At 41.9% G+C, this 27445-nt stretch overlaps 1 protein-coding gene across 1 annotated transcript in view; it reads left to right on the forward strand.

Annotated features, from left to right (window-relative positions):
- Positions 1-27445, forward strand: part of LOC109421803 (calcitonin gene-related peptide type 1 receptor) — a 213798-nt gene that overhangs the window by 47863 nt on the left and 138490 nt on the right. Inside the window, exon 2 of the mRNA XM_062860396.1 lies at positions 24823-25023. Coding sequence (XP_062716380.1) covers positions 24823-25023 — 201 coding nt within the window. The remainder of the gene's footprint in view (positions 1-24822; positions 25024-27445) is intronic.

A 27445-nucleotide genomic window follows, 5' to 3' on the forward strand; every position in this document is an offset into this window, starting at 1 on the left:
TGCCCGAGAAGGAGATCTTCAACCAGAGGATAGAACGGGAAGTTGATCAATAATGACATTAATATTTTTCCATAGTGGAATAAAATGGTTCCGTCACGCGTGCTTCTCTAAGCTTTGGCACATGTTGCAACATTGCAAGAAGTAGGAGGTATGGGTGGATGGATGCATTACTCGATTGGACGACAGTTGGAATGACGTTTCCAGACAAGTCGGCAATCAAATAGGGAATAGGATAAGCGGTTCAATAAACGGGAACAAACACTTTAAATTTTCGTATCTTGTTTGGCTGCATCAAGCATATTCACGTACAAATAATCTTTTTTTTTAAATGCGTGTTCTACTAGTGGTTTTTTTGCATTTGTTTCTCAATGTACAAACAGATACGGTGGAAAATCTACCTCACAATAGGAAATCCATCTATTAACATTATTGTCAGGAAAACTACCCTGTTAATTTTCACAGATGCAAGAGAATTGTAGAACTTTAAAAGATGTTATCAATAGATACGACTGAAAAGAAAAGACAATGTGAAACAACCAACCATTCAATAAAATTTTAGCCAAGCTTAATCCATTCCTTGAAAGAGATGAAGATGTGATGCCGTCCAAAAATGAGCAATCTCTTTGAACAAGTAGAGCTTCAAGCCATATAAGCGACGTTATCCAAGGAAAGTAAGTAATAATGGGGGCATCGAAAAATTAAACTACGAAAATGTCACAGCACATGGTTAAGGTGAAGCATCACCGAATTAAAACATTGCCGCCAAAAAAAGCTGACTTGAATTTTCTTTGCCAACAGAACAAATCCCAAAGAGGAGTCGTACAAACATTATTTTAACTTGTGCCCCTTGCATATATAAAAATTTGAAAATGAATTCCAAGATGTTTCACCTTAAAATACTTCTGTGGACGTTTGGCAGCATGTGCTTTCGGAGGAAAACTTCCAGGTGCATTAATGAAGAACAATTGGAAACTTTTACAAGTCCAGTAAACTGGAAGTGGAACTTTTACTAAAGCGAGTTAGGTCTAGTATGTTCTGCCCTACAAAATGACTGAGTGCGCTCGAAGGAAAAACATTTTCTCAGGTTTGAAAAAAAAAATGCAGCACTGTTAAAACTCATATCAATTAAGAAGAAAGAAAACTCTACAACAGATATGCTTTGATCGAAATATAAATTGTTCTTAAAAAAAAAACATATCTTCGTGCTTGCCACATGATATGCACATGCAAAATGGTCATTTTTTTATCTGTATTAACGAGATTTTTAGTCTTAGGCTAGTTCATCTCGGGACCCACACTTTATTTCCCTTCCAAAGGAAGAACTCACATTTTGCGAGTTTGTCGGGAGTGGGATTCGATACCAGGTCCTCAGCGTGATAGTCAAGCCTAACCATCACCAGGTCCGCTCCGCGCAAAATGGTCATTAGTAGAGGAAGTTCTCCCTTAAAAATTACGGAAGTTCTCATATAACAGAAGCTGAGAAGCAAGCTTTTTCCCAGTAGGGACGTTACGCCAAGAAGAAAAAGATTGTAGTAGTAAACCAAATCTCTACTTCAAGGTTATAAGGATATTTATCACTCGTTCCACTAAAATACCATTTCCACCGGGAGCAGCCCATAAAAATTATGTTTCAAAAAAGTATAAAATATCGACTTCTCCTAACTATGTTCCGTAAAGCATTTAGATTAATTTTTGAACATTCAAGCTTGCAATTAATTGAATTCTAGATAGGGTATTGGTTCCCTTGTTAAGCATATGGCTCCCATTTTCATCCTACGGAAAACAAAGAATTAAAACGCGGTTTGTTTTGATTCTTATTTTCGTATTTTTTGTTAGAAGTGAGCACATCCATGAAAACAAAAAGAACGGAATCAATCGGTACCGTAATCGCTTGTTTTCGAATAGGATGAATATGGGAGCGTGAGATTACTCATGGCACACATACCCTACATATGATGTTTGAAATGAATATATTTTACTATATATGGCATCTCAGACTCAGATCATGATTCCACTAACCTTGGTATTAACCCAACTTTTCATAAATTGCGATTTTTTTTTATCTTTATTAACAAGATTGTTAGCCCTTCCGTGAGTATTTGAGGAGTGGGATTCGACCCTAGGTCCTCGGCGTGATAGTAACGGGCTTTAGTCATCACACCAGGCACTCCATTAAATGCTCTTTTGCAATCACAAGTCATACTGTAGTTACTAGAACTGGGAGAATGCCCTTCACATTTTTGCATTGTTTGTTTAAAATTACATTCTCAATAGGGCAATCGTCATATCTCATAAGAAAAGCATGGAGTGTGCAGCAATCGGCAAGTTTTTAGGGTGTGCAATAATTGGCGATTTACCTTACAATATGATTGAATAAATTAATTTGCCTTATCACACTCCTGTTATGTAGGGTCTAAGTCTATTTGGACAGGAGAGACAAGTTATAGTCGCAATTGCCAAGTAGTAGCAAGTTAACTACCCAAAATAGGTCCTTCTACCCAAATGGTTCCAGTTCCCATCCATGATCCAATTGTTAAACACTGGCATAACCTAAACTGTTAGCATTTCCGCCATTTTGTGTTGTTCTCTCTTTCAGTTCCAGATGTGTTCCTGATAATCTCAGGGGGTTTCGAAGGGATTTATAAGTGTTCCAGAAGTGTTTCAGTAACGGGCGATCCACGGGTGTTTCAAGGAGTTTCAGAAGCCCAATCAGGAGATTTAAAGGAGTTTCAGAAGTGTTCCGAGAGGTACGGGAGTATTCCATGGCTCTATTGAAGAACAACAAAAGCACGGAGAAACAAACGTAACACTTAGAACAAATTTAAAAACATCGTCACGAAAACGTAAACGCCCAATGCTTAACGTACTGTTTTTGGCCGTACCGTCACTAGATGACGATAGTGAGCAAACGTCAACCAGGTGCAAAAACGATTCCAGTGCCGCGAGTGGTCAATCGACCTACTACTGAATATGTATATCAACCGTTAAAAAGGTGATCGATGGGAAGCAATGAGAGTGTGAAGTCTGTTTCATGGGGTCATGGGGATACAGAGGCGTTTCAGGAAATTTCGAGGCCGTAAAAGGGGTGTTTCAGACAGTGATTGGCTCTGATGGCAGCAAAAATGCACTCACTTCAATGGGAAATCCCATTTGTATCTGTTATTGTGTGCGTGAATAACTATAAACAAACGTGTTTTGTCTCGTTTTTTCTCATGTTTGCATTATGACTCCCGCCTGGTGGCAGCACTGCGGCGCCGTCAAGACCTATTGTCGGCATGCACAGTGTGATGTGCAAAAAGCCTGAGATACACTCAATCTCAAGGGCTTGTCTCCCGTTTTTCCCGAGAGACAGAGACGTATGAGTGAGAGTTTTCGTGACTGTTCGAGAGACAAATCGCAACACTATATCAACTCTCAACGACGCAGATAGTAATGCACAGTGCTTGGGACTGTGCTTGTCACAGTGCATTTGTTTGGTGTTTTCAACAAACAGGCAAAACACTTATTAACAAATTAATTGGGGAGATGGTGTTTTTGACAAAGCCGTTCGGCTTGTCAAGGACTTACAAGTGATGGATTGTTTGATTCAAAATTTCACCATTGTTGCGTAGAGTCACGCACAGTGCCAAACACAGAGAGAGAGTGCATACGGCAGAGCGCAGCATTAGAGGCAGGAGACCTCCAGCGCATGGCACAATGTTACTTGAAAGACCAAATTATAGCAGCATAAGAAGTTGATTCATTGCTTGTCTCGGCGACATGTCGGCCAGCATGACGTTCATCATGTTTGTTCGATGGTCGCTCAAGCGCACCAAGGCTCGCGACAGGATCCTCCTCGTCTGGAGTTGCTTTGCTCGTTGCCGTGACTATCGCCTCTCGGTATCGCCTTGCTCTCAGTATCACTCTCGGTATCGCCTTGCTCCGTGGTCGGTGATTCCTCCGGGAGCGTCGATTTCTAGAGGAGTGTGCCGCTGTCTGTCAACCTATCGAGGCTCTCTCCAAAGAACATTGTTGCGAGTGGTTCTTAGGACCAAAATCCGACAGAAAGCTTTGGGGGCGTTGCAGGGTGCTTCAGGTGGTGTCGGTGGGTTTCACTTTCAGGTGGTTTCAGGAGCGTTCCAAGAATTTTCCAGGTTTCCCAGGTTATAAAAATGCTTTAGGGAGTTTCACGGGGTTGAAGTGGTGTTCCAGGAGATTTCTATGAGTTTCAAAACGTTTGAGGGACGTTCCAGGGGACAGCAGGGGGCGATTCAGGGGGTTTCAGAAGTAAGTCCCTGCAGAGTTCCGGTACGTTCTATATTGGGTCTCAGAGGTCTCTGCGGGTTTCAGAAGCGTTCTAGAGGGATGTGAGAGGCATTTTAGGGGTGGTTAAGGGAATTTCATGGGGGTTCTCCCGCTGTATTAGGATGTTTCAGCAAATGACAGGGACGTTCCAGGGATTTCAGGCGGTTCCAGAGGCATTCCCGGTAGTTTCAAGGGGTTGCAGGGGCATTCCAGAATTGTTTCAGGGGCGGTCTAGGGGTATTTCTGGGGGTTGCAGAGGCGTTCCAGGGAATTTCAGTGGCGTGACAGGATGTTTCAGGCGCTTTCAGGAGATTATAGGTGTTCCAGGATTGTTATACAGGGGATACTCAAAATAACTGGGACAGGTAAAATTTTCACTTTTCAAAAAATGTTCAACTCGCTGTAACTTTTCGAAAAGGGCATCAAATATTCTAGTCATAAATGATCAAAATTTCATTGCATTCGGCTCATTGAATCCGGAGATATAACAGCTCAAAGTTGGCTATCGAATAATAATACCTTTTTGTAGAATCTTTATAATTTCGTGTAGAATGGCCCGATCTTTTCCAAATTTGAACCACTGATACACAACTAGTTGATGAACTTACAGTAAAAATTTGAGAATATTTGATGCCCTTTTCGAAAAGTTACAGCGAGTTGAACATTTTTTGAAAAGTGAAAATTTTACCTGTCCCAGATATTTTGAGTATCCCCTCAACCGGTTTTAGATGCGCTCTCGAGAGTTTCAGGGATACCAGGAGATTTCAATGGCTTTCAGGTGTGTTCCAGTTAGTTTGAAAAGGTTTCAAGGGCTTTTCAGGAGCGTTCCAGGGAGTTTCAAACGGCTTCAGGGGGTTGCAGGTGGTTCCAATGAGTTCTAAGAGGGTGCGTTTCAGTGGATTTCAGTGGCGTTCCAGAAGATTTCAGGGGTCTTACGATCTGTTTTAGGTGGTTCAATAAAGTTTTAGATGTTCCAGGATTGTTATAAGTTTCTAAGGGGGTTTCACTGGGTTTTCAATGGGTTTGAAGGGTGTTCCAGGCAGTTTCAATGGGTTTCAGGGACGTTCTATGGGCATACCGGGGAGTTTGAAAGGGCTTCAGAGAGTTGCAGATAGATCCAATGAGTTCCAGGAGGGTTCAGGGTTCAAGGGTATGCCATGGGTGTTCGAGGGATCTCAGCGGATCTCAGCGGATCACAGAAGTATTAAACGAGGTTTCAAGAGCGTTCAAGGGTGATTTAGAGGCGTTCCAGGGAGTCTGAAGGGGTTTCAGGGAAATTCAGGGCGTTCCATTGGGGTACCAGAATATTTCTGGGGATTTCATGGACGTTACAGGTGACTTCAGGTGGTTTTATGGGGTTTCAGCGCAAGCAGCACACAAGTCACAAAGCAGTGTCGACAGCGCAGGGTTTTGGTTGGACACAAGTCATTTTGAAGTTATTCTGCCTTTGAGTAAGAATTATATGAATGTAGCTCCTGTACAACCTAGAACCTGCACTATCGACAATCGTTTGTGACTTGTGTGCTGCTTGGGAGAGAGGTTCAGGAGACTTCTGAAGTTTAAAGGGCATGGTCCAGGAGTCTCAGGAAGTTTAGAAAGTTTCACGCACCTTCCAGAGGATTTCAAGGGTCTTTAGAAAGGTTTCACGGGCGTCCCATCGGTGTTCCATTGAGTTTAACCCTCTAATACTCAACCACGCCTTTAAACGGGTTAGTTTGAGCATTTTTGTATTTTTCTTTCTTGGGCATTTAAAACTAAATATTGTTGACTGATATTCAGAACGGTTCTGTATATCCTAAAATAGTTTTTGATGTCTTTTAAGCATATTTACTTTTTAGGATCATTGAAAAAATGATTTTATGGTCACCTTTCTGAGGTCATTTTTTCTTTTGTATTGAATCGCAATAGTTAACATATTATAATATTTCCTCATCATTCTATTATAGTAATAGAATTTAAGGGAGTTGAATAAACTCTAAAATTATTTTCCTCAAAGCTACACGAAAAACAATTTTTTCCATGAACAAAACTTAAAATAAAAATATTTAAACAATATTCATATTTTCAATTCCTGCCCTGACGACCGCACAGTACTCATCCCTAATGGGCAAGCGTACAGCGCGATTCGTGAGCATGATGAAACTCCAAGTGACCCCGCTACACATCCCCTGTTCACATCTCTGCACCTAGGGCGCACGCAACGAAGCATTGAGGAAGCCTCTAGTCCCGCCTACACAGTCGCGCCCGTTTCTACCGCTCCTCACCACACCGCCGTTGTAAGCTGCCATCCAAGTCGCCCTGGCCCTGTGTTTGGAAACGAATTAGAGGTCTTCTGATCTCTGCACCTAGGCAAGTACAATCAAATTAATAACGGTCCACTCCCTGAGGTTCCATCCGCTTGCAGGTCAGTCGGCAATCGCAGAAACGCTCGGACATCTACAAGACAAGTCGACAACGGCTCCCGGCGCGACGGTGCTGCTATCACCTCCAATGATGCTTTTATTATTGGGCGGACTACTTTCATACAATAAAAACACCGGAGTTTAATTAAATAAAACCGCGAACATTTATTGTTAACTTTCTCGTTTGAGTCCAATTCACTAATGACGAAAGAACAGCGCTTGGCGCGCAAGCAAAGGAAAATAACATTGGGCGATACAAATATAAAGATCGATTACACACTAATATGAAATTGTGTACTTTATCACCCCTGCTCAATTTCAGATCGTTGAGAGGTTCAGCTCCTCCCGAAGTCGACAAAATGGCCCACCAGGTAGAGATTTCGTCATGATGTCTGCCACTTGTCGCTCTGATGGAATGTACTCCAGTCGAATACGCCCCTGCTGAATCAAGCTTCGGATGTAGTGCAGCTTCACGTCAACATGTTTCAGCCTGCCGTGGTCCTTCGGATCATTCACAACTCTTATGGTTGACTGGTTATCTTCAAAATACGTTACGGGGGCACTCAGCTTGTAACCAATTTCCTCCAACAACCGAATCAGCCATACTCCCTCGCAGACCGCTGTACTGAGTGCGACCAACTCAGCTTCTGTCGATGACAATGACACAGTTTGCTGTTTTCGAGTAAGCCAAGTTGTTACGCATCCAAAGACTCTGAATACATAACCTGTCACCGAACGTCTGTCGATGATGCTGTTTGCCCAATCCGCATCGCAGTAAGCCGCTATTACTTCCGCCTTGTCATCTCCTCTGTACTCTAGTCCTAGGTCCACAGTGCCCTTGATGTACCGAAGAAGACGTTTGAGATGCGTCCAGTGTTCCTCAGTCGGACAACTTTGGAACTGACTGTAATAGTTGACCGATGCGCAAAGATCCGGCCGAGTTGTCAAGGTCACGTACATCAAGCACCCTATCAACTCTCTGTATGGCTTCGATGTACGCTTCGACTCATCTCCTTTTTCAAGTTTCAGACGACACTCCATTGGTACTTTAGTCGGTTTGCAGTCGGACATGTTAAAGCGGTTCAACAAGCCCTCAAGGTACCGTCGCTGGCTAATGCGCATGACTCGTTTCTCCATATCCCTTTCGATGCACATCCCAAGAAAACTGGTAACTTCGCCAATGTCGGTCATATCGAATTCTCTCGACAGACAGCCCTTGACAATCTTTATCTCCTTCTGGTTATGTCCGATGATCAGAATGTCATCCACGTATAGGATCAGGTAGACCCTCTTGTCCTTCTCGCCTCGCCAATACAGGCATTGGTCGCTGGAGCTCCGCTTGAAACCGAGCCTGGCAATGAATCGGTGGAACCGATCATTCCAAGCCTTAGACGCCTGCTTCAGGCCGTACAGCGACTTATGCAGCCGACATACCAAGTCCTGTCCTTCCACGAAACCTTCAGGTTGTGACATGTAGATTTCCTCACTCAGGTCACCGTTGAGAAAGGCCGTCCGAACGTCCATCTGGTGTACAAACATCCGTTCCTGGTTCGCCACAGCCAGCATGGTACGCAGCGTATCCAATTTTACAACCGGCGAGTAGGTTTCCGTGTAATCAAATCCGAAACGCTGACTAAAACCTCTCGCGACAAGCCGGGCTTTGTAACGGTCTGGATTTCCACCTTCGCCTGGCTTCACCCGGAACACCCACTTACACGAAATCGGCACCCGACCATCCGGTAGTTTCTCCAATGTCCAGGTTTGGTTTCGCCGCAAGGAATCCATTTCGTCCTGTATTGCTGCTTGCCACTTCGGCCAATCCGCCCTCTTCTTCAATTCCGCGATACTGTCTGGAAGATTCTCTACATATTCCATTGCGCCCAAAGCAACTCCCGCAAAAGTCATATCATAGTCCTTTGCCCACACTGGTGGCTTTCTCACTCGACCCGATGACGTTGCACTGATCGTCTCACCGCCACTTGCTTCTTCAACAGTCTCATCTTCCAGAGTATCGTCACAAGAATCGAAAATTTCGGACACTTCACATTCAGGCACTTCTTGTTCTTCATGTTCTTCATCACGTTCTATTTCCTGTTCTTCTTCATATTCTCTTTCGTCTTTATCGGATTCCCCACCGTTTTCAATGTCAGTAATTGGGGGGCCGACCACACTTTCAGTCCACTTATTGTCTTTCTTTTCATTTGCACTCACTTTCGAAGCTTCGTCGATAATCACATCTCGAACCGTCACAATTTTCCGCTCCTCGGGCTTCCACACTCGATAACCGTTCGTTCCATATCCCACGAAGACTCCTTTCCAACTTTTCTCATCAAGTTTTCGTCGCTTCTCTTTTGGAATGTGGCAGTAGGCCATGGATCCAAACACTCGCAATTTTGACACATCAGGTTTTCTCCCTTCGAACATTTCGTACGGTGTCAGCTTCTGACCGATGGCGCTAGCCGGACTCCTATTGGCCAGGAACGCCGCGGTCTGCACCGCTTCGCCCCAGAACTCCCGACTGATTCCGGAATCGAAGACCATCGATCGAGCCTTCTCGACCAGTGTTCGATTCATCCGTTCACTGGTGCCGTTCTGCTCCGGACAATAAGGTACCGTAAACTCCATCTTGATACCCTTCTGCTGACAAAAAGACCGCATCTGGTTGCAGGTATATTCCCCGCCGTTGTCAGAACGGAAGCGAGAAATTTTCACCCCAAACTTCGCAGTCATTTGCGCTTCGTACTCCTGAAAACGCTGAACCACCTCGTCCTTCGAATGGAGTAGATAAACCACCGTGAACCTGGACCAGTCGTCGATGAAGGTGACGAAATATTTGTGGCCATTCCATCCCGCCGGTGTCACTGGCCCGCAGACATCAGAATGTACGAGCTCCAGTACCCGACTCGAACGCCGCTCCTCTTGCAGCGTGAACGGATTCCTCGTTTGTTTAGCTGCTACACACGCCTCACAAACAATCGTCGATTTCTCACCTCCATTCTCTTTCAGGCCCTTCACCATTCCGTTCTTAATGAGACACGACAAATTGCGCTCCCCAAGATGCCCATAACGACGATGCCACAACTCTGTTGCTTTATTTATTTGCCCGGAGAAATAGGGTAAATGATGATGGTTGGACCAATTCGGGGTATTTTTCAAGTAGTCAAAATTCAAGTCGATTTTAAAATATGCTAGTAAGTTTTTTACATTCAAAACTTGGGATTGATGGAAAGCTCTACTCTTCTAGTTTACGAAAAGCCCGACGAAACGTTAGTTTACTTTATAAATTTTTAAATAAACCGTTTTAATAACAAGGGAATTCTGATCTTGGTTTGACCAACACTGATTATGGTTGGACCAAAGATTTGATCATGGTTGGACCAACTGACAAAAAAAGGTTTTCTCAATCGAAATGAAGTTCAAAATGTATAATTCTAATACATTAAAACGTAATAATAATAATTTCATCTTAAATAACCAAAAAATAGTACACATGCCATAAAATTTGTAATATTGCAGGAGCGCACGTGAACTGGATATGGTGTGAATGAGAATAAGAGGTCATTTTAAGATATTTTCCACTCGCCTGATAGCGGTAATGGCGGTATAACTGAGCCATTGGGAGTTTAGCGTTTCTTGGTAGAAAATCGAAGAGGATCCTCCCACCGCGTTCGATAACGCCAACCTGTTCCAATCTCCGAGAAACATAAAAATCCCAATCGCTCAGTTTTAGGTGCACACGGTGGTGACCATGACCGTTCAAGGGTAAGTCGATGTAATCACGTGAAAGAAAACAAGATAGTTTCGCATTTATTCAATCTATTTATTTTAGCAATACTTGTAAGCTTTGGTTGGTTGTTTAGAAACTGGTGTTCAAACAGATCATCACATATAAAATTTACCCCAGCAGAATATGCCTCAATTCGCTGGGTAGCCCTTAGGCACCTGCTCCTCCTCGGTCTTCTTCACTACTCCAGGTTAGATCGCCTCATTCGAACGCATATCCGCGCATGGATTATGGTGGCTTGTTTTTTTTTTTCTTTCGGGAACATCGGAGCTGTACCGACCGTTCTATGGTATTCGAGCTGCCACAGCCTGTGGTATCCGAGCTACCCACTCATTCAGACGTAGTGAGCAAATTTCGTCACAATACACTCGCACACGAACTCGCGGGGCACACAATATTCACGATTTATTGATATACTTTGTGGGAGCTCACGTAGAACAGCAGATTTTAGGTTCAAGCACATTAAAATACCTACATTCGAAACTGAGAAACTTTCAGCTGTCAGCGCGCGGAAAAAAATAAATAAGCAAAACCGGTCATAGCAACCATCATGGTAACGGTTAGGTCCAACCTGGTCCAACCAAAATCAAAGATAGGACCAACCATCATCATAATCATATTGGTTAATTTCGGTAATTAATGGGATTTTTAATAGAAAATAATACATTTACGAGGCACCAACGTGAAGTTGACATGTTTTCGCAATAGCAAAGCACAAAAAGTTTAAAAATTTGAAAGAGAAATACATATTTTGTGCGTGTTTTAAAAAGAGCTATTCTGGAGCCACAACTGCGCTAAGAGTCAGACTTTTAAGATCGTGTATTCTATAGTAGATTTGAAAGCAAATTGAGGTAAGTTAATATTTTCTCAATGCAGAAAGAGTATTTCATTGACTGTATCAAGATATTAGTTAGTTTTGTTTTTGAAAATGTAAGTAAAATCGACTTTTTTCAAAATGGTCCAACCATGATCAGTTTTTAGGTTGGTCCAACCATCATCATTTACCCTACAAGGAACTGCACTCACCTTTTGCTGCGTAGAAGTTGAGCTCGTAGAGTTTATCACGCCGTTGCCCGGTGGCCACCACCTTAGAGCCTCGCTGAATTTCTACACTACCATCCTCGAACACCACTCTCATACCTGCAGCTTCGATTTTGCTGATGGAAAACAGGTTGCAACGGGCTTCCGGGATGAAAACCGCTCCTGCCACCGTCGCTTCGATGGTTTTTCCACCAACCACCGCCAGTACCGGAACATCACCAGCAAACTTTGCAGTTACCCACTCTCCACTCTTCGCGACAGCGATTCGCATCGGCCGCTCCAACGGAACAAGTTTTGAAAACAGCCGCTTGTCGTTGCAAATATGCTCCGTGGCCCCGGAGTCGATGAACCACTGGATCTTGTTTTGCTTGCTTGGCATCTGGTCACTCGTCAGGAACATTACACCGTCGTCGTCATCCTTTTCTGCCACATGCGCCTTCCCGGAATACTTCTTCTCGGCCTTCTTCTTGTCGGGACACTCCGACAGCTTGTGGCCTTCCTTCTGGCAACCGAAACACGTGAAGGGTTTCTTCTGCTTCGGTGGCTTCCGCGACGCACCTCGTGGCCCACCTCCGGAAAAAGCTGCTTCACTTTTCACGCTACCGCTACTGCTGACCAAAGTACTCTTCCGTTTAATTTCCTCGTCGAGCAGCCGGCACTTGACGAAGTCCATCGTAAGCTGCTCCTCCGGCTGCGACTCGATGGAGGTCACCACCGCATCGTACTCGGAACCCAGCGATAACAGCAATCGGCAAACGACATCGATGTCATCCATCTGACCGCCGGCGTTGCGATACATACGGATCAGACGATCGAATCTGACGAAATGATCCTGCAGCGAGCCCTCCGTGTATCTTAGCTCGTGCATTTGTCGATTCAAATGAAGCCGTTTCGCCACGCTCTTCCTCTCGAAAATCCTCACCAACGCGTCCCACATTTGTTTGGGAGTTTCACGACCTTGAAGGTGCTCCAGCTGATCGTCGTGGATGCGGGCCACCAGCATCGATTTGCATTTTCGGTTCTGCTTCTGGCGCTTTTCCAAAGCCTTCGCTTTCTGGAGTTTCACTTCCGCCGAGTCGCCCGGTTCGACCTTGAGTCCCGCCACATCATCCAGTTCCGTCTCGATGCAGTCCACCAACTCATGCTCTTCCAGCAAGGTGAGCATCCGGAACTTCCATGCGGCGAAATTCGTACCATCAAATATGGCGACGCGAAGAGTCTCCTCCCGATCGTGGCTTTCCATTTTCACGCACTTTTACGACCGAAAAACACTGAACTTTACCGATCCGCGATCCGAAAACGTTGCTGGGCCCATAACCTATTGGGCGGACTACTTTCATACAATAAAAACACCGGAGTTTAATTAAATAAAACCGCGAACATTTATTGTTAACTTTCTCGTTTGAGTCCAATTCACTAATGACGAAAGAACAGCGCTTGGCGCGCAAGCAAAGGAAAATAACATTGGGCGATACAAATATAAAGATCGATTACACACTAATATGAAATTGTGTACTTTATCATTTATCGCCTGTGAACCATCTCCATCTAGTGCTGGGACTGATCCGCTAACGTTGTCCATGTACTACCAAAACGTCGGAGGGCTGCGCACTAAAACTTCACGACTACGCTTGGCTTTATCAAGCTGCGATTACGACATCATCGTACTAACAGAGACTTGGCTCAGACCAGACATCGGCAACTCTGAACTCACATCGGACTACTCTATTTTTCGCTGTGACAGGAGCATTCTTTCTAGTCAGTTCCTTAGACCAAGCCCACTCATGGGCTCAATCAAGCGTTTTAACGTTAAGTAGAACCCCGAACAAAGAAGTGAACCGCACCGGTCGCTGCTAAGTAGGGCTCGAAAGCGAAAAGTTTACGTACGGTTCGTAGCAGGGCTTAGAATATAGAGACACGCAAAGTACGGTCTCTATCCGTAGGCTCGTGCGCTCTCTCGCGTTTAGCTCTCTGGGTAGCGTAAAGAGGAGACGAAAGAACATGAGTATGGGTTTGTTGCCGGGTATATAGTTTCTAGAGAATGATTTTCTTGTTTTGTATAGGTAGGAATTTATTTTAGTTTGCATAAAATATTTAAAATTTTTATTTTTACTTGCTTTCAAATTTTCAACCAAACAATATCATGGATCGTTACACGAATAACACAACAAATTGTCTGACATACAATTGTGATAGAGTGACAATACAAACGCAGAAAAATAATAGGTTTAAATTGACAAGCTTTGCTTAAGTATGTTATGAATGAAGTTTTCCCTTCTTCGCCAATTTTAGGATCATGTATAACGAAAATGTATTGATTTTCTTATAAAAATAGTTACGATTGTTCATAATCACACCTTTAGTTTTTGATTCGGCCGATCGTTTCGAAACTCATATTTGAATAAATGTACACTGATTCAGTGAGTTTTGCTATTTTAACACGTACATGTTTGAGCCGGGGTTGATACGCAGCAAGTAAAGTTTGGTTTCGCACATTTAGAAAAATGTCCAAATAAATAACTCGCGAAGTTCGTTCCGACAAGTTCCAAAATTAACGTCATCCGTCGCAGATTCCGGTGAGAAGATGTGCGTATTTTCTAACCCGGAAAGATACCATTTGACGGTAATAAGTGACTACAAGGTTTTCTTTCTTCACTTTCCGGGCTGAGATCCCCCGCTTTGAAAGAGCTGTGCCTCGCCTTTCGTTTTGTCCTGAATATTTCGAAAAACGCAAAGGAGTTTTGGTTTGATTGCTGTTTTTGAAAATGGTGGTCGTCAGTGGGTGGTTTATTAAATAAAAATTTAAAAATATAAATTAAATAAACGAGACATTAGGAAGAAAGTGTGCGATATGGGCAACTTCACCCTTGTAGAAACAATAAGAAAAAGCAGAAAAAAAAATCTGCGAAGACCCCATGCGAGAAACACCGATCATACAGAATAGGAGGTTCGACATTAGATCTATAAAAACAACCCAACAATTGGGGAGATCTTTCCAATATTACACATTTATTCACAGCTCTTTTATCCACATTTTCATATATTTAAAACATATTCATCAACATGTTATCTGGATCGTTTGGTACAATATGTCCACGCATCCTTCCTCCCCTGTAAATTCGAGAAGTACCTTGCCGAAAGAAAATATTCTGTATTCCAAGTATTTCGAAGAATCACCTTTGCGCGTAAATACAACGCAGTAGACCTGGGCGCTCTGATGCATGTGCCATATCTATGATATGCTGCAAGCATCAATATTGACAAGAAAAGTAACACGATTGCTTTCCAGGGTGATTCCAGGGTGATTCCGTACTGGCTGCGTATGTATAAGACAGTGGTCACCAAACTGCGGCCCTCGAGTAGGTTTTGTGCGGCCCGCGAACTGATTTTGAAATAATTTAGAGTGTGGCCCGCCGGCAGGTATCATAATGACATCAGAAATTTCACCATTTCTTAAATACTGCGCGAAAATGACTATCAACTACTAAAACTACTGTATAATTCGTGGAGATTTTTTCCGACAGATGCATGAATAACTTTTATGAGCCAGTATCGTCAATTCTGCATGTATTGTATTCTGCAAAATTGTAATTAGTTCAGAAGTTTGGAGAATTTTAAAATATTGATCATATTCATACCCCCAAAACTCAGTTTTGTTGAGAATATGGCACTTTTTCTCAAATAACGAGGCTAGATTTTACAGAGACTCTATATTGGACTTAACATTTATGGCAAAATTTAACAATTTTCAAAGAAATTTCTTGTATCCAATATATTTTAGAACGAATTCTGAACAAAAAAAAATCAAGCATGCTTTCAACAATTCTATCACAAATCAGCTCCAAAAGATATTAGCGATTTTATACTTCAAGTTCTTTTAAAATTTAGGTATTTTCAAAATTTGATATCGAATCCCACTAAAAATTTCTGGGATTCTGCAATATATTTCACTTGCAATACTTTCAGATATTTCTACAAAATGTTGAATGAATACTTCGCAAAAACATATGTACAGTAGACGTTCGATAAGTGCAACATGTTTACGTTTCAGTTACCGAATGAAATTCGCTAACTGCAACGACTGACAGCCGTCAAACAGTTGTCAATTGCTGTTGGACGCAGCCAGAATGCACTCAAAAACATCGCAATGCAACTGTAGTGCATCTGAAAAACATCGCAACCTTGTTGACGTTTCGTTTTTGACAGATAGCGGTGCGATAACTGCAAAATTGTTGCACTTAGCGGACATGCAGTTATAAAGCATTGCAGTTAAACCGTTTGCACCGAGCGAACGTCTACTGTACTTAAGAAACCTGTTATAGAGTTTTTAAGGAAATTCTCAGACTTTCGAAATAAATTCTTCCACGAATTCAGTTAAAAATGTATGTATTCAAAGTTTTTGGATCAACGGTTTCATGGTGCAGCAAGAAGCAAACTACGGTGGCCATATCTTCAAGTGAATCGGAATACGTCGCCTTGAGTGCAGCCACTGCAGAGGCGCTTTGGTTGGCCGGAGTTCTTGAAGACATGAAAATCAAAGATCCGGAGACACCAGTAACCATTTTTGAGGACAATAGAGGCTGCATCGGCATGGCCAACAATTTGGAAACGAAACGAAGCAAGCACATAGATGTGAAACACCATTTCATCAGGGATCATATTGCTGCAGGACGAATCCAAGTGAAGGCTGTCGGTACTCAAGAACAATTTGCTGACGTTTTCACCAAGTCCCTGGACCCTGGACGGCTCAACGAGATGCGAAAGAATCTAGGGCTCAACGATTGAGAGGGGGTGATGACGTAGCAACCCGGAAGTCAGAAGCAATCGTTAAACCAATCACAGCAATCCTGCTTCTTTGACTTTTACTTATTCTTGTCATTCTCAAACCAACTATTCAATAAACCACACGTTGTTAATCCAAGCTCTGCGTTTATAAAAAAAAAATAACACCTATAATTATTTCGATAAATCTAAATTTCCAAATTTTGTCTCAATTGCCTTAGGATTTTTTTTTCTCTTTCTTCCCTGGTGCTTTGTATGGAGTTCTATCAGACGTTCCTCTAGGTCATCAAATGGAAATCCCTCTATCAATCTTTGCAAAAGTGTCTTCCATAAATCGGCTGCAAACATTTCTCACAAATATAAAGCCTGTATCCGCAATAATCGGGACTCAGAAGTACAGTTGTAACTCTGCAATAGATTCATTAAAATTGCTCAATTTTGGCTTAACAACATCTTAAGATGTGTTCATTTCACCTACAAAATTTCATGAGAATCGGTGCAGTTCTTTTTGTTGTAGTAATGAAAGAGTAGAATGTGCACCATTGAATTTTGTACAGCCCCTAGTTTTGCTTGTCGGCGCTGTAACTTTTGAATTTGGCAAAGGAAATGGCTGAAATTTTGAACACAAACCTCTCAATCTACATTTGTTGCATAGGCAAAATTTCAAAAAAATCGATGCACTATCAACAATGTTATAGTCGAAACATGTATTGGGACTGAACGTAATTTTAGCCTCTCAGACAGCAATTAGTCAGCACCCTTTATTGCTTCGATTGTTCTATTGAAAGTACTATACCAATAATCATCAAAATTTGCAAGCATAAAATACATATAATCAACTACCTTCTGTGAAAATTTCATGAAAATTAGCAGAGAAATTCAAAAGTTACGGATAGGCAAACATCGCACACAAAAAACAAGAATAATTTTCACTAACACTCAATCCTATCAACACCAGTAGCTTTCAAACCAATTAATCAAAGTTGATGAAATTTTGCAAAAAAAGTGTCTATAAGTATCATAACTGCTAACGAAATTTCATAATTATCAACACAGAACTTTGAACAGTAGCGGAAAGGAACCATCTATTATGCGAATGAATATTGGTCATGATTGTACAAAATGCTTAAAACCACGTCTGTTTGTTTTTGACCCATAGTTAAAAGTAATGCATCGATTTTTATGAAATTTGGCACAAATAATAAACATACACCAAAGAGTTCTCAGTCAATTATTTGGCCAATTTTACCGATTCATTACAGAGCTACAGCCGTATTTCTGTGTCCCGATTATTATGGCTACAGGCTTTATGTCTGCAGGTTTTCATGACACGTTCCATTGGCTCCCTAAGAAATTCGGCAAAAAGAAAAAGTGAATTTTTTGGATTTTTTCCGAAACCACTGAAATACCACTTATAAATTAGGCCCAACAAATTGCAAAAAAAAATTGCAAACAAAATCTCAAATAGGTTGTGTTGAATCCTGTAAATTGCGGCCCGCAGTCTCTTTCTTAAATTCAATTTTGGCCCGCGAAGACGGTAAGGCTGAGGATCACTGGTATAAGATTAGATAAGAGTAGTTACGATTTTTCTAAGATGCTTTGACTGTACCTAACTCAATTCAGATATCATAGAAACACTTCAGTAATTTTTTTTTTGTAAAAACAAACTTTAATCATACCGATAATAATCTTGAAAAAATGTAGTCGAGCTGCCAAGTTTCATCAATCAAAATAGGCGGTGTGCAGGACTGCCATATTGTAGGTTCCTCGTTATAGAAAAAGCAAGGTGTTGGATGTTAAAATACATCAATTGTTGTATGAAGTGCCAAAAAGGAAAGTGGGCTCATTATGTACTTTGACAAATACGCAGTCTACTTCAAGCGCATAGAATCTGCTTCCAACAAAATATTCATATACCAGCATCCAAAGGATCGCAATATATATTAAGATTTCTGATTGATGCTTTGTAACTAAAAGGTTGTGACTGAGTATAGAATAAGCTGAAGTTAAAATACACGTTAATGAAAAAAGGTTACGCAAACTTATCGCAGACTGTTAGAAGACAGCTTCTACTATGACCAGGATTCAAAAATCTTGACCTACGCGAAGTTGTAAAGGAGACAACTACGTTATAAATGTGTTGGAAATGCTAGGGATGTAATTATTCAATAAACCTAATTATTAAAAAGATGCTCCAAATCTCAAATTCAGATAAATTTCTTGCGAGAAAGGCAACATGGATATCGAAGAGATGGATATTATTTTAGATAAAAATTCAACCTACAAGTCATACAGTAAACAACAAACACATAATTTAAAAAAAGATTGCTTGAATTCCGAGATTAAATACAATCATACATTATTGAGAAAATAATATCTTTAAACGCACCAAAACTGGTACAAATCTCCAAGGGAATTATTTATTTGAGTTCAATTTTTACTAACTGTTTTCAGTCTTATCCAAAACCTCTTCTTTCAAAATATGAGCACAGATTATTATACTGAATAAGATTTGCAATAACACCATAGAAATACACAAAATATTGCGATGATTTACAGAAGTGCAAAAAACCGATGGTACGGGTAGAATAGAGACCACCGGTGCGCAAAGGCGACCGATCATTATTTTACTCACATGGAAACGAACGACCGGTGCGAAAATGGGTGGATAACGAAATTAAAAATCGTTAACGACGTGCTGTTGCGTGTGTAGTATGAAGCCCACGAGTGGGCTTGGTCTTAGAGGAGGCGGAGTTCTCATCGCTGTTAAAAATAATTTGCAATGTGAAACTGTTTTGTGGTCTGGACATGAACATGTTGAACAAGTTGGTGTGCGCATAAGGTTGCGTGGCCTCTCGCTTTATGTGGTTGCTGTTTATATTCCACCGAGGTCCAATCCGGATCTGTACGCCGCTCATTCATCCGCAATACAGCAAATTGTTGATACCATGTCAGGGACGGATATTATCATGTCGCTAGGTGACTATAACCTTCCTAACCTCAACTGGCAGCTAGATGAAGATATCAATGGTTATGTCCCCTCGAACGCTTCGTCCGAGCAAGAATTGACACTTGTTGAAACGGTTTTCGCTTCTGGCCTGCAGCAAATCAACAACATAGTCAACGTTGATGGTCACCTTTTGGACTTAGTGTTTGTTTTGTTAGTCTATCTGATTATTTTGAGCTCGTCCAATCGCCTGTCCCACTGATGGATGTTGACAGCTATCACCAGCCGTTCGTTGTTCTACTTAGCGCCAACAACGATCTACCTGCAGTAATCGATGACGTAACCGCGGATGCCAGCTTCAACTTCCAGCGTTGCGACTTTGCTGCGCTGAATGCATCGTTATCCCTTGCCAGATGGGAGATCCACATGGACAGTTCGGTAGACGAAGCGCTCATGACTTTCTATGACAAGCTTCACGAGATCCTCGGTGACTGCGTTCCACGCTCTCGACACATAACGCGTTCCGTTCACAACAAGCCGTGGTGGACTCCCGAACTTCGTAATCTTCGCAACGTTCTACGGAAGGCTCGCACTCGCTTTTTCTCCTCGAAGTCCACTGATGACAGAAGCTTCCTCCGCGACGTGGAGAATAGGTACAGTTCTCTTTTGCGCTCTTCATACGAAAGTTACGTGTCGAGCATCCAGTCCCGGGTGAAACATGATCCTTCCTCCTTCTGGAGCTTCATTAAACGGCAGCGTTCCGACAATAGAATACCGGCTAATGTGGAATACAGGGGAGTTAAAGCGGACACTAACACTGAGACAGCCAATCTCTTTGCCGTCTTCTTCGAATGAGTTTTTACTCGCGCATCACCAGTGCCACGTCGTGATAGATTTGTGAACATGCCGGTGTTTGATATCCGTCTTCCAACCATGCAGCTGTCTGTGGAGGAAGTGATCAGGGCTCCCGAAGATCTCGACGCCGAAAAAGGACCAGGAGCCGACGGTCTTCCTCCTGTGCTGTTTAAGAATTGCGCTGTTGCACTTGCGGTCCCAATTACGGATATATTTAACCGCTCGCTCGCACAAACGACATTCCCGTCCGAGTGGAAAAGTGGTGTTATAGTGCCAATTCACAAATCTGGGAGCTTCAATCGCGTCGAAAATTATCGTGGAGTCACACTGTTATGCTGCTTGAGCAAAGTTCTTGAGAAACTGGTCCACAATGCACTGTACACTGCCACCTTGCCGGTCCTATCCGAATGCCAGCATGGATTCGTACGGAATCGCTCGACCACAACAAACTTGATGTGTTACGTCACTGAACTATCACGCGAGATGGAATCATATCGCCAGGTCGATTCAATCTACATTGATTTTGCGAAGGCTTTCGACACGGTGCCTCATTTTACAATCGTAGAAAAGATGATCCACCTTGGATTTCCACACTGGGTGACAAAATGGCTATATTCTTATCTCTCGGACCGTTCAGCATGTGTTTCAGTTAACTCGGCACGGTCCTGCAACTTCGGCATCTCCTCTGGAGTACCTCAAGGCAGCGTTTTAGGACCCTTGCTATTCATCATTTTTATGAACGACCTATACAAGCTACTTGCATGTGGTAAGCTGTCCTTCGCTGACGATTTGAAATTGTATCGTGCCGTCACTTCATCGTTAGACTGCGTGGCATTGCAAGAAGATTTGAACACGCTATTTTTGTGGTGCGGTGACAACGGGATGCTTATCAATGAAAGCAAATGCAAGGTTATATCTTTCACTCGCCGCAACACTTCGGTCATCAATCAGTACTTCATCGGATCGACTCCAATAGCGCGTGTTCAGTCTATTAACGATCTCGGAGTTTTAATCGACTCGAAAGTCCGGTTCAACGAGCACATTTCTACAGTTTTTGGCAAAGCGTGGTCAGCGTTAGGTTTTATTCACCGGCATGCTTCGGATTTCACTGACGTCTACGCATTGAAAACACTGTTCTGCGCACTAGTTCGGAGCATTTTAGAGTATGCTGCACCAGTTTGGACACCGTTCCATTTAACGCAAACGTTAAGGATTGAGCGTCTACAACGTAGATTCTTGCGATTTGCGTTGTGGCAGCTTCCATGGTCGGATCTAACTAACCTTCCAAGTTATCCAGACCGTTGCCAGCTCATTAATTTAGAATCTTTGGCGGCGAGGAGAGTTAAACTTCAACGATTGTTCGTCTTTGATCTCCTCAATGGTAACATCGATTGTCCTACACTTCTTGGTGAAATTCCCTTAAATGTTCCACCGCGACGTTTCCGTAGCTCAACGCTTTTTGCAATCCCGCTTCATAGAACCAACTATGGTCAAAATAGTCCTTTTTGTGCGTGTTTGAAAGCTTTTAATGTAGAAAGAGACGAACCAGCCCCAGGCTGAAAGTCTCTATAATAAAGACAAAAAAAAAAGCTTTCAATGTAGTTAGTGCAGATTTCGATTTTAATATGTCTAAATTAGAGTTTAAGAATAGAATAAGGAACCTAGTTTAATCAAACAATCTGTGCGTCCATGACGAAGATAGTGAACAAATAAATAAAATCTCAAAATGTTTTCACATTAAAAAATCGGTGTCCCTAATAGACTTCCAAGAAAAATATAAAAGCGTAGCGATGTTAAAAATAAAATACAGAAAAATTAAAAAGCAAAATTCTCAAAATAACAAATGACGAAAAATGATATTTAGATGAAAATCAAAAAGGGTGAAGGGTTCCAGAGAAATTAAGGAATGTTCCAGGTGCCCCATGGAGTAGCAGAAGCGTTCAGGAGATCAGGGGCTAAGGGGGCGTTGCATGGGATTTCAAGTGGTTTTAAGGGCGTTCCAGAGGATTTCAGGGGCGTTACAGGCAGTTTCAAGAGATTTCAGGAGGAGTCAGGGCGTGTCAAAAACGCTTCAGGGGACTTCAGAGTTCTCGAGTTCCAGTTGATTTCCAGGGTTTTCTGGGGAGCTTCAGGGTTATTACAGGGGGCTTCCAGGGATTTCAGGGGGTATTAGAAGGTTTCGGAAGGCTTCGGAAAGTTTCGGGAACTGATATGGTGTGATGGTAGAAGCTTGTGACTTTCACGCCAAAGATTTAGGATCGAATCCCACGCCAGACGAACTTACTAAAACTAGCCTAGGGCTCTGAATGCGTTCCGACGCCCCCTGAAACCATCTGAAATGTCTTGGAACCTTCTGAAACCCGCTGAAAGATTCCTTAAACCTGCTAGCTCTGGAGTGGACCTGGTGTGATGGTTAGAACACTTGACTACTTATCACGCCGAGGACCTGGGATCGAATCCCACACCCAACAAACTCGCAAAATGTGAGTTCTTCCTTCGGAAGGGAAATAAAGCGTGGGTCCCGCACTCTGTCACTGTCAATGGTTATCAAATCGCTGATTTTGATAGGCCGACTGCGATCCAAGTCAGCGTGCGCTCTATTGAGTCACCGTCACTTTCCTTAATCCATCAGAACTGGATTGACTGTGATGGTGTAGGGATGTCACTGATAGGCCATCTTTAATATTCATTTAACCCTCTAATACCCAAATTTTTGATTTTGATCTAAATATCATTTTTCGTCATCTAAAATCGATTTAAACATGTTTTGGAAGATGATTCTTTTTAATTCTCGATTTCGTGAATTTCAGTTTTTGATTTTTCTAATTTTTATTTTTGAACGTCCCCACACTTTTATATTTTTCCTGGAAGCCAATTTGGGGAACGGATTTTTTGAGATGAAAACATTTCGAGATTTTATGATTATTGTTGAAATATTATTATTTTAAATTTTTTTCACAGAAAATTTTATTTTCCGTGTAATTTTAAGGAAAATAATTTTAGAGTGTATTCGATTCCCTTAAACTATTAAACAAGGATAGAATGATTTGGGAAAAAATTAAAATATGTTAATTGTAGCGATTCAATACAAAATAAACAATGACTTCTAAAAGGTGAGTAAAACATCAATTTTTCAATGATTTTTAAAAAATGTAAATACACTTTAAAATACACCAAAAACCATTTTAAGATATACAGAACAGTCCTAAATGTCAGCCAAAAATATAAAAAAAATGATTTTCCACGAAACAAAAATTACAAAAATGCTCAAACTATACCCCGTCTAAAGGCGGGATTGGGTATTAGAGGGTTAATAATTAAAATGAAGATTTACTAAAATGATATTTTTATATGTGGTACAAAATAACAAGTTTTGCATGTTGGTCACAAAAAAGCTTGAGTTTTGACGAAAACCTCTAAAATATCACAACAGTTGCAATGATTGTGATCTAGAGTGCGGGTCAATATCAAGTCGTTGCATGTCATTGTCATTTTGAGATTGATTGGACTGGAGTGATAGTGAAGATGGTGCAATCCCAGCTAACACAAAATCTTATATGATGTTGGATACGATGCTAAAGTGGAGGCCATATGCGTACATGCCCCCATTTAACCGCGTGTAAAGTGTGCGTATATCGCCTCCACTTTTGCATCCTATCCAACATCATATGCGATGGTGTGTTGACTGGGATATCAGTAGTCACCTGACAAAACTGATATTGCACAACTCTGAGCCTAGGGCTAAAAATCTCGTTAATACAGATAAAAAAAAAATCCTTAAACCTCCTTCAAAGCTTATTCCTGCTCGGTCCGAAAATTTCTTTGTCTTCTACATTTTTTAGTTTGCAACGTTTTCGTTTATGTTTGGCGTTTTCTCACTAAAACTAAACTAATGAGCGACGAAACACAACGTGCTTCAGTGATATTGTTTTCGTGAAGATGGTTTTATCTTGACCGCAATTTATACTAATTGATGCGTCTGTTTACCTGTGGCGATGGTTTTCAGATTCTACTCTGTTGAACCCGTCAGTATTCATGGGAAGGCAACGTAGTGCATATTAATGAGCAAGTATCTCTTTAAATTGGTATCTACTAGGTGCACCTCGTTATATGGCGTCAACAAGTTTTCCTTGCGGGGGATTCCCAATATCGTCAGTGCTTACATCACAACATTCAACACACGTAGAAATCTATTATCAATGCATTCCTTTTTTTTTTGGATAGCGCGTATCAAACATTTATGACTCGCAACCTTTGCTCCGTGGATGGTGAAAGCTCAACCATGTGTATCTCAATTGATAGTGTCGTGACAGTGCCATGTTCTTGGAAAGCTACTTTTCTTCTTTATGCGAACATTGTATGTGTAGTTCAAGGATGCCTGACTAAATTATTGAAGAGTTTGTTCCCCTGTATCTCCAGCGTATTAGATTAACAGTTTTTCAGAAACTATTGCTAACCAAAAAAAAAAAACAATCGTATCAAACGAAACAAAAAGCAGTCAACGTTCTTAAATAATAATGTGAACAAATCTGATGTAATGGTACCAAGCATTCTTTTCACGAGTGGTCCTCGGATCGAGTCGATCACGAATAATTTTGAAATGCTTGAATGAGATAAACTTAACTCGGGGTTAAGATCTTACAAATAAAGATAGAAAGTATTCTCGTACCAGATGAATGGATGTTTTAATATCAAATTTCCTTTTCTTTCCGGTCCCACCATTCCAGACAATCGAAGCACGTGGTTTCCCCCCATGACGATGGACGAGCGTCCCGCCTCCAGCAGCGTCACAGCTTCCTCGGATTCGGACGACGGCGTCCAGTATGACAGGCTCAAGTACGCTGATCCGGAAGCACTGATGCGGCACCTGTACTACGCCTGTATGCGGAATGTCACCGCAAGTGGTGGCGGCTTTCCCGCTGAGCAAGGTAAGTGGGATCCATTATGCGGAGATGGGTGGTGGATTGTTCGTTGTCCCGAGAAAATTTACATTCCATCAAGATAATTAATGTTAGAGCAAATCCGATTATTTGCGTCCCATTTGCGAGACAATGGTACACGGTTGTGTATTTTTTTTCTGAGAATTTGGAATCGTAGATGTTAATTTGTGTCTTTTGCAAAATAAATCATGCGGAAGCCTGCCTAATAGTTTCTAAGGAAACGCTAAGGTATACTCGGTCTACAACTTGAGTATGGTTAGGTGTAGGAAAAAAAATATGACATTGTGTAGTTTAATTGAAAAAGGAGTAGGTGCTAGTAATGGACCCTCTAAGCCGATTCGAAATTTATTTGTGCGGATTTTTAGCAGTGTTACATCAATGAGTACCTACGCTTTTTGTATCATTTCATTGCACAAACGGAGAATTTACCTTCTCATCATGCAAAAATTCAGCTCATTACTACAAATTCACTAGCCCTGTAGTTTAAGGAAATTCTGATAGGCTTTTACAAAGAGTTTTGGGGGTTTTAAAAGGAGTTTCAATGTGTTTCTGGTGAAATCAGGGGGTTCCTGGAGGTATTGGTAAATGTTTTCGGAATTTGAAGGATGATCTCAAAAAGTTCCTGGGGTTGTTTTGAGAGAGGTTTAACTTTAATAGGATGTTGGACAGGCACGCTGATGCGGAAATCCTAACATCTTAGGAGAGTTAAAGGCCTTTCGAAAATATTTCAGGGAACCTCCATAAATAACGTATTACAAATGGGGTTTTCAGAGGACTTTCAAGGCATTACAATGCGTTTTAGGAAATTTCAAGTGGTTTCAGGGCGTTCCAGGGGTTTTGAAGTGGTTTCTGGAGGTTTCGGGAAGCTTTCAATGAGGTTTCGGGGGTGTGCAAGCGAGATTTCTAGGCGTACAAAGGCGTTTCAAGATAGTTCAGGGGGCTTATGAGCCCTTCAAGGGAGTAAAGGGAGTATAGAGAGAGTTTCAGAGTTTTTAGTCATTTAGAGGCATTTGAGATGGTTTCAGGGGGTTCGGAACGCATCTGAAACCTTCTGAAAACCTCTGAAACCCCCTGATACCTCCTGAAACGCCCCTGAAATCCCTTGTAACGCCCATGGAACCACCTGAAATTCATCACCGCCCCTCCAACACAATTTTCCCCTAAAACGCATCTGATTCCCTTTGAGACCCTTGGAACACCCTTGAAATACTGGAACAATACTGAAATTCCTAGAAACACTTCTGGGATGCCCCTCAAATTTCCTAAAATTCCCCTGAATCCGCACGAAATCCCCAGAAATACCTCTGAAATTCTCTAAAACACCCCTGAGACACCTCTGAAACCCCTTAGAACGCTTCTGAAATCCGTAGAGACGCCTCGAACACCCATGGCACGTACTTGAACCCTCAGGAAACTCCTTGGAACCACCTGCAATCCCCTCTAGTTTCTTGAAATTTCTCGGAACGCCGCCGAAACCCATTGAAATCCCGTGGAACCCCGTGAAACCCCCTTGAGAACTTCTGGAGCCCCCCTGAGAATTCTAAAACATTCATGCTTTTCCTCTGAAACGTCATTATACTCTCTGAAAATTCCTGTTACGTCTCCAAAATCAGCTGGCGCGCCCTTTTAAATACCTATGGATCACCCTTGGAATATCTCTGAAACTCTTCGGAACCCCCTTGTATCGAAATTTTTGAAACGTTCCTGTAATTGTTATTATTATTAATATCTTTCATTCATTGAAATGTTCCTGTAATACCTTGGAACAACTTAGTTCACCCATGGAACGCCACTGAAATCTTCTTAAACACTCGTAATGTCCCTGAAACCCCTTGAAACTCCATGAAGCGCACCCGAAATACTCTGGAACACCATTGTATCTCTCTAGAACTTTTTGAAAACCCGCTGAGATCCCTAAAACATCTTGAAGCCAGAATCCACCTGAAACACTAAGTAACGTTCCTGAAATACTCTGGAACCCTCTAGCAATCCCTTGAAAACCACTGAAACCCTATAAAAATTATCGGAACCCCCCACAACCCATTGTAATCTCCTGAAATGTAATTGCCATCCCGTGAAACATTCTTTTTTCCTTTATATAGATTTCTAGCTGGCGGCTAGCTAGTCTCTGGGTGAAAACTTCCTTAAGTGCTGCTGAAACCCCCTGATAACCCTAAACAACCCTGAAATCTCCTAAAACGCGCTGAAACCACCAAACACACTCCACTGCAATCCCTTAAACCCACTGAAATACCCCTGGAGTACTCATGCATTTCTCTGAAACTCCCTGGAACACCCCTGAAAAACTTCTGAAACTCTCTGAAAACTTCTAAAACTGCCAGAAGTCTCCTGGAACATCCATACAATCTTATAAAATCACCTGGAACACCCCTGCAACCCCTGGAATGCC

This window comes from Aedes albopictus, chromosome 3, assembly GCF_035046485.1.
Source record: "Aedes albopictus strain Foshan chromosome 3, AalbF5, whole genome shotgun sequence".
NCBI classification, from domain to species: Eukaryota; Metazoa; Arthropoda; class Insecta; order Diptera; family Culicidae; genus Aedes; species Aedes albopictus.